The sequence below is a fragment of the Capsicum annuum genome, chromosome 11 (assembly GCF_002878395.1).
Source record: "Capsicum annuum cultivar UCD-10X-F1 chromosome 11, UCD10Xv1.1, whole genome shotgun sequence".
Classification (NCBI taxonomy): Eukaryota; Viridiplantae; Streptophyta; class Magnoliopsida; order Solanales; family Solanaceae; genus Capsicum; species Capsicum annuum.
Window position 1 is genome coordinate 84,244,650 of NC_061121.1, and position 8,739 is coordinate 84,253,388.

At 41.5% G+C, this 8,739-nt stretch overlaps 1 protein-coding gene across 1 annotated transcript; it reads left to right on the top strand.

Annotated features, from left to right (window-relative positions):
• Positions 1–4,101: 4,101 nt before the first annotated feature.
• LOC107848278 (protein JINGUBANG) lies at positions 4,102–5,805 on the top strand. Its single transcript, XM_016693004.2, has one exon. The coding sequence runs from the start codon at positions 4,389–4,391 to the stop codon at positions 5,688–5,690; it is 1,302 nt and encodes a 433-aa protein (XP_016548490.1). The 5' UTR covers positions 4,102–4,388; the 3' UTR covers positions 5,691–5,805.
• Positions 5,806–8,739: the final 2,934 nt, after the last annotated feature.

Below are 8,739 nucleotides of genomic sequence, written 5' to 3' on the forward strand. Positions count from 1 at the left end.
TTGACATCTTAGTAGATGAAGAGCTTAGAGGTCAGGTAGTGGAGGTGCAGAAGATCAACGATAGGTTGATGACTATTAAGTTGGTCATTTGGGGGTTTACCCTGAACGTGTGTAGTGCTTATGCGCCGCAAGTGGGATCGGAGGGGAGGAGAAGATGCGGTTTTGGGAGGCTTTGAAGGAGGTGGTGAGAGGCGTGCCTAGTTCGGAGAAGATTGTTGTAGCAGGGGATTTCAACGAGCACATCGGGGCGCTACTGGGAGGTTTTGGGGATGTGCATGGTGGTTTTGGTTTTGGGGAGAGAAATGAAGAGGGGGCGACCCTATTGGAGTTTGCGAGGGCCTTTGGGCTGGTGATGGTGAACTCGGGCTTCCCGAAGAAGGAAGAGCACCTGATCACCTTTCGAAGCGTGATAGCCAGGACTCAGATTGACTTTTTATTGCTTAGGAAAGGGGATAGGGCGTTGTGTAAGGACTGTAAAGTCATCCCGAGTGAGAATTTTTTGACCCAGTATAGGCTCTTGGTTATGGATTTGGGTTTAAAGAAGAATAGAAAGAGGAGGAGTAAGGAGTGTAGACCGAGAATTAAGTGGGGCGGCCTGACGCCAGTGAATGCGTGGGAGATAGGGGAGAGGTTGGCGGGAATGAGAGTGTGGAAGTGTAGGGGGACGTGGATAGTATGTGGGACAGGGCGGCAAGATGCATCAGGGAGAATGCAAGTGAGGTGTTGGGTGTTTCTAGGGGCCGGGCCGAGCACCATCGGGGGGATTGGTGGTGGAATGAAGAGGTGGAGAAGAAAGTGGAGACCAAGAAAGGGGCGTATGCTAAGTTGGTGGAAAGTAAGGACGAAGAAGAGAAGCAGGTAAACAGGAAAGAGTACAAGCTAGCGAGGAAGGAGGCAAAGTCAGCAGTCACGGCAGCTAAGACGACCGCTTTTGAGAGCTTGTATGCAGGGTTACAGGGGAAAGGAGGGGAGAAAAAGTTATTTAGACTCGCTAAGGCTAGGGAGAGGAAGGGTCGTGACCTCGATCAGGTGAGGTGCATTAAGGGGGAGGACGGTAGAGTGTTGGTGGAGGACGGCCACATTAAGAAGAGATGGCAGTCGTACTTTCATAGGCTCTTGAATGACGAAGGGGATAGAGCTATTGTGTTAGGGGAACTGGAGCACTCAGAGGAGTGTCAGAATTTTAGCTATTGTAGACGTTTTAAGGTAGAAGAGGTTAGACAGGCTGTCCGCAGGATGCGAAGGGGTAGGGCGACGGGGCCGGATGAGATACCGGTGGAGTTTTGGAAGTTCGTTGGAGAGGCTGGTGTAAGGTGGTTGACTGGATTGTTTAATGAAATCTTCAGGACGACAAAGATGCCCGAGGCGTGGAGGTGGAGTACCATGATCCCTCTCTATAAGAATAAGGGGGACATTCAGAGTTGCAATAACTATAGGGGGATTAAGTTATTGAGTCACTCTATGAAGATCTGGGAGAGAGTGGTCGAGGTGAGGCTGAGACGGATAGTGTCTATTTCGGAAAACCAGTTCGGATTTATGCCCGGCCGCTCGACGACGGAGGCAATCCACCTGGTATGGAGGTTGGTGGAGCAGTATAGGGAAAAGAAGAAGGATCTGCACATGGTGTTTATCGACCTGGAAAAGGCTTACGACAAAGTCCCCAGGGAGGTGCTTTGGAGATGCTTGGAGGTGAGTGGAGTACCGCAGGCATATATCAGAGTAATTAAGGATATGTATGAGGGAGCGAAAACCCAGGTGAGGACGACGGGAGGAGACTCAGAGCATTTCACTGTCCTGACAGGATTGCATCAGAGATCTACTCTTAGTCCTTTTTTGTTTGCATTGGTGATGGATGTGTTGACGCGGCGTATTCAAGGGGAGATACCGTGGTGTATGCTTTTTGCAGACGATGTAGTTCTGATAGATGAGAATCGAGGGGGTATGAATGACAAATTAGAGGTGTGGAGGCAAACTCTTGAGTCTAAAGGGTTCAGGGTGAGCAGAAGCAAGACAGAGTATGTGGAATGCAAGTTTAATGACGTGAGGCGGGAGAATGAGGTAGTAGTGAAGCTGGAAGCACAGGAGGTATGTAAGAGGGATAAGTTCAAGTATCTTGGGTTCGTGATCCAGAGTAACGGTGAGATTGACGAGGATGTCTCGCACCGTATTGGGGCGGGATGGATGAAGTGGAAACTCGCGTCGGGGGTGCTGTGTGATAAGAATGTGCCGCCCAAGCTTAAAGGCAAATTCTACAGGGTGGTAGTCCGTCCGGCCTTGCTGTATGGAGCGGAGTGTTGGCCAGTTAAGAACTCCCACATCCAAAAAATGAAGGTGGCAGAAATGCGGATGTTGCGCTGGATGTGTGGACTAACTAGAGGGGATAGAGTTCGAAATGAGACTATCCGGGAGAAGGTTGGTGTGACTTCAGTGGAGTGCAAGATGCGGGAAGCACGATTAAGGTGGTTCGGACACGTGAAGAGGAGGGGCATGGATGCCCCGGTCCGTAGGTGTGAGATGCTAGCGTTGGATGGTTTTAGGCGGGGTAGGGGTAGGCCGAAGAAGTACTGGGGTGAGGTGATTAGGCGGGACATGGAACAGTTACAGCTCACCGAGGACATGACCCTAGATAGGAAGGTCTGGAAGACGCGAATTATGGCAGAGGATTAGGGCCAGTTTGGGTCGCTAGTGTAGGGAATTAAGTGGTGGGGGTTTTATTCCTGTTATGATCCGTGTCCCGTGTTCCATGTTTTATTATGAATCTGTGTGCTTTCCTCTGCTTTCCTCTGTTTTATATTACTTATGGGTGCCGTATTTATGTTATGTAATCTACTTCTGTGCTTTACTATGTGTTTGTGTGGTATCTCGTGCCTTGAGCCGGGGGTCTTTCGGAAACAGCCTTTCTACTTCATCAGAGGTAGAGGTATGGACTGCGTACATCTTACCCTCCCCAGACCCCACTAGGTGGGAATACACTGGGTTTGTTGTTGTTGTATTATCTCTTGCAGTCATATGTATTTTCAATTAAGGATGGAGTTAAATAAGGCTATTGGGTTCATTCGAATTCCCTTCCACAAAATAATAGATTGTTTACATAGAACTAAAAGTATTTTTATTTTTATATGATAAATGTTGAGTTTTTTTACTGCTTCGTATATTTACTTTTTTATATCTCAAAAATTTTAAGTGAAAATAGTGACTCCGTCACTACTTTCAATGCTCTAACTTTCTAAATATTATTAATTTTTAACCCAATAAATACTGTCACACGTGGAATTCTACAAGCAAATTTATAAAAATTATGCGGAACTAATTATATAAATCATATCTTAAAAATATATAATGCAGTAATTTAATTTTTTTACTTGCAATTTAGTGGACTAAAATTTATAATTGTTAACCTATTTTAAGATATTTATTTTTGTTAATTATCAAATAATCATATCAAAAAAATTATCGTTAAATCAAATAAATCATTATTATATTTATATTTATAATTTTAATTTATTTTTTTATATAATTTCAAATAAAGTCAAAAGTAGAAACGCACTAAAAAAAAAGTTGTTTATTTCAAGAGAATATGTCAGGCCTGAAATAAAAATAGGCATTAGAGCATATTATATTTTAAAGTTAAATAGGTAAATAAATTGTAATTTATAGATTTTATAAAATAAAAAAGTATAAAGTGTGATCACTATTATCGTTTTCAATTATACTTGATTAAAATTAATTATATTTTTAAAATTAATTAAATATATTTAAAATTGTAATATTGGGTTCGTAAAAGGACCCTTAATTATTTAAAAAGGGACAGTTCAGTGCACTAAAGTTATCGCTATGCACGGTGTCTGGGAAAAGACCCCACCACAAGGATGTATTGTACGCAATCTTATAAGGGTGTATTATACGCAACTTTACAAAGATATATTGTACGCAACCTTATTTTGCATTTCTGGCAGAGACTAACCCTTAGTTATCTAGTTAAGATAAAAAAGTAACATAAATTGGGGCTGGTCCGCACGGGCTTCAAAATCTAATACATTCATATGAGAGACTTTTGTAGAAGCTTTATTTAAATGTCTATGATTAACATGTTCAATTCATGAACCAAAATAAACTAGAATACTAATTAATTCAACTTTATCAATAAAATTTACAACTTGCAACTTGTTAAAATTAACTGATGACATTCTTTTTGAGCAAGAAAGTGGGCCAGAGTGGCAACTGGCAGGCAAGAAGATTAAAGAAAAAGAGAGAAAAAAAAAGAGGAAAAAGACAACCAGCCACAGCTCCCCTTAAGTCCAAGTCAATACTCATTATATATTTCTTCTTCTTTCTAAACCCAACACAGTTTATACATATTCTTTTCTTTTCACTGTATAGCCGGCAAAATGAAATTCCGATCTTGGACTTCAGTTTCCCCATCCGTTACCACCGCGGACGACCACCCTATTCCGCCACCAAAAGTGGTATTTTCCGATGATGCAAGTAACTTTTCCGATTTACATAGCAGTTCACCATCACTATTTTCTCAAGAAACCAATTCTTTTAGTAGTTTACAAAGCAATCTTTCTCTTTTAACTTTACCTTCTGTTCCTTCTCTTCAAGATCTCTCCCCTGGTACTCTAAACCTATCAATCTCCGCTCGCTGTGTAAATTCTCTTAATCCTAGAAATGCTCAGGTTAGTTTCCTTGCTATGCACAACAATCTCCTTTATGCTGCTTCTGCCAATGAAATCAACGTATTCGAACTCACAAATTTTACCCTTATCGATACTTTCAATAACAAAGACCCCTCTTCTGGTTCTGCAAAATCTGTTACCTTTCTCGATGGTAAAATCTTCACTGCCCATCAAGACTGTAAGATCAAGGTGTGGAAATTGACATCCATTAAGCAACATAAACTAATCAGAACTCTTCCAACGCTTGAAGACAGAATACGCAGATTCGCTTTTCCTAGCAGTTATACAAATGTGATAAGACACAAGAAAAAACTGTGGATTGAACACCATGATGCTGTTTCAGGGTTAGCAGTAAATGCAAACGAAAATTTGGTGTGCTCAGTTTCGTGGGATAGGTGTTTGAAACTTTGGAGAGGTTCGAATTTACGGTGTACTGAATCAGTTAAAGCGCATGACGATGCGATTAACGCCGTTGTTGTTGGAACAGATGGCACAATTTTTACAGGTTCTGCTGATAAAAGAATTCGTGTTTGGGGTAAACGAAATGAGGAAAGAAAATCGAAAATTGGATTAATTGCAACGTTAGAGAAGCATAAATCAGCGGTAAATGCATTGGCATTAAGTTCCGATGGTTCGATTTTATTTTCGGGCGCATGTGATCGGTCGATTTTGGTATGGGAAAGGGAAGACAGTGCGAACTACATGGTCGTGACGGGTGCATTGAGAGGACATACGAAAGCAATACTATGTTTGATCAACGTTAATGATTTGTTGTTCAGTGGATCAGCGGATCGAACGGTGAGGATTTGGACACGTGGGAATCAAGGACAGTTTGGTTGTTTAACAGTTCTTGATGGACATCGGACACCGGTGAGGTCATTGGTGGCGACGGTGGCGAAAAGCGGTGGAGCTGATGGTGGTGTTAAGTTGTTTAGTGGGAGCTTTGACGGAGAAATTAAAGTGTGGCAAATTGTGGTTTCTAGTTCTAGTGGCAGTCCTCTGATATCATGATATTTGTATTTTAATAAATTATTTGGGTGGAATGTAAGAAAACAAATTTTATGTACTTACACGTTAAATACCTTTTTTTTAAATTGCTTGAAATTTTATTTGGAATTTGGTGCTATCATTTTTTTCCAAGTTTCATTTGGGAAGGACTAACTATGAAGCAACTTGACTGGCAAATGTTCAAATCCTTTATATCTGAGTGTTCGTATAGTGTTTTATTTTACAATATAGCCAATGTTTGGAACACAATTCGGAACAAGAAAAATTCTCTTGGAAGTTACAATTTGGTACTTCCCGCCAAATACAGCTAGTACTATGGTGTCTCAGCCATCGGCAGAGCTCCTTCGTCCGTCGAACAATCACCCACAGGACCGGCATGCTTGCAGCCGTTCTCCGCAGAAAACTCCACCTACTCATGTGACACACATCTCTCAGCATAAGCTCCAGTCGGATGGTTATGCAGCTCGAATTTGAGAAGATCAATTGCATTGGGCTCAGGCGATCATCAGTCAAAGCTCAATCGAAAATGCATGGAAAGTTGGGAGAAGAGAAACAGAACTCAATTCAATTTGTATCAGCACTCAATCCGAAACAAGCTCAATCGGAGGTAGTACCAATCGAGAAGTTACATATGGCTCCAAATCAACCACAATCCATTCTGACTTGCTTAACATCTACTGATGGCGGTAAACTCCCTAATCCTTCTCTTCATCCATCTAGTGAGAAACCCGATGTGGTGAACCCCCCGGATTCGCTCAATAAGGGGCCTGCTGTGGATGTTCAGATATCCAAGACGGGGATTAGAGCTCCGGTACCTGTCGGGGCCTTAGGTGCTACTATGATGTAGACCAAATTTGGTCATGGAAATGAACCGCCTAATCCTAGGGTCACACATTCTTTGGCTACAAAATTGAGGGCTTAAGAGGCCATGAAAGCTGAACTTATTCAAATTGACCCCCTACGAATAACAACTAAGCAAGATTTCCTCGTGGTTGTGTTTAGATCGGAGGATTACAAAGTGAAATTAGCCCAGAGGTGTAGGTTTACCTTGATTGGGAAATTTGAAAACAGCATGCCCAAGATGGAGGTGGTTAGGGGACAGTTTCTTTTGCAAACGGAGTTAAAAGGGAAGGTCAAAATCACTCACTTCAACTTGAGGCATCTGCACATTGATTTGGACAACGAATATGATCACTTAACAGTTTGGTCAAAAGTGAAGATGTACATCCAAGGACTGCCGATGAGATTTCAGCTGTGGACTCCCACATTTAACCCTGAGGAAGAAACTCCATTAGTCTCTTTATGGGTTAGTTTGCCTGAGCTCCCATGGCACTGTTACTGTTTGGAGGTAGTGACATCTCTCTTATCCCCTATTGGCAAGGTATTATTTCTGGATCTGGCAACTTACAAAAAAATCAGGGGCAGTGTGGCTAAAGTCAAATTATAAATTGATCTCACCAGAGCAAGACCCCAACATGTGTGGCTGGGATATGATGATGATGAACATAGTGAAGGTAGATGACAAACCATTTTGTATGAAGAGGTTCCTGAGTATTGCTCTTATTACAAGCATCAAGGGCATGCTGCTAGATCTTGTGTAGTCAAAGGTAGAGATCAGGCTGCTAGGCAGAAACTGGTTCGTAATGAGGAACCACAAGGAGAGGGTAAACAGGAAGAAGATTCTCAAACATGCAGAAGAATGCAGGATACACCTGATGCCCTGCAGCAGCAGCATATAGATAAAGGAAAGGCTCCTACAATGAGTGGTAAAATCAGAAAAGGAGAGGTAGGGATAACCAAAGAATGATATTCAAGCCAAGGTCTCCAAATAAGCATACAGGGGTTCAACAAGATAATGCGGCTGCATCTACATCAAATTCATTTATAACTCTTCAACATAATATTGATTCCACCACTGTCTGTCCTGCCAACAATGAAAGGGATTCCAAGCCAATATCACAACAATCAAAAGAGTTTGATAATGCCAAGCATGATGATCAACAAGGAACTGATGTATGTGATAGGAGCTTTTTTCCGGATCTTCATATGGAGAAGGTTACAGAAATGCCTGGTGAGGGGGTAAGGTTACATGCAATGGTTCTAGAGGCTAAGATAGTGGATCCTGATCAGCTTCAAGTTCAACCTACTATAATGCTACAAGAGGTTTCCTGCAAGGATAATAAAGTGCTGCCTGGTGAGGGAATGGAAGTGAACTTTCATGTAATGTTACAAGAGACTACCTCTGGTTCTCAAGAGCAAGTGGTTCTTGAACAAGTACAAGATTCTTTTATCACTGAGACATATCTTCAGGAGCTTGATGATGAATACAGAGTAATACACTCTGAGGATGAAACAGATGAATGCAACTTGGGTTACTTGGAAAAGATAGATGAAAATGTTACTGATGTACTTGATCCAAGGGATCATGAGGAGTTTTCAAAAGAAGTATCTCACATTGCTAGTCAGCAAGGTATATCTCCAAGGGGGTCCTTAATAAAATCAAGGAAAGAAAACATACATATTGCATCCAACCTGAATGGGCACACCTTTTACCAGGTCCCACCTTCATAAAATAGTCAAATGATCAACCATTTTATCTGGAATGCAAGGGTTATATTTACCCAAAGAGTTTTGGAAAGACTTCAACAACTCATTAGCATTCACCATATTTCCTTAATTGCAATACTGGAATCCTTCTCCAACAATACTTATCTTGAAGTGGCCAAAAGAAATCTTAAGATGGAGCATGCTCTATGTAACTTTAATGGAAAAATCTGAATCTTCTGGTCCTTGGATATCTCTTGTGACATTATTGCTACTGATGAGCAACATATTACTTGCTTAATTACTTATTTTACTATGCACCAATCTTACCTAATGACCTTTATTTATGCCAAGTGCAGAGATACATTGAGAAGACCTTTGTGGAATAAGCTGTTACAACTATCTGTATCATCCCCACCTTGGTGCACAATTAGAGATTTCAATATGATTACTGGAGTAAGTAAGAAGTTGGGAGGTATCCCCTGTGACATGAGAAAAAGCTTTGAGT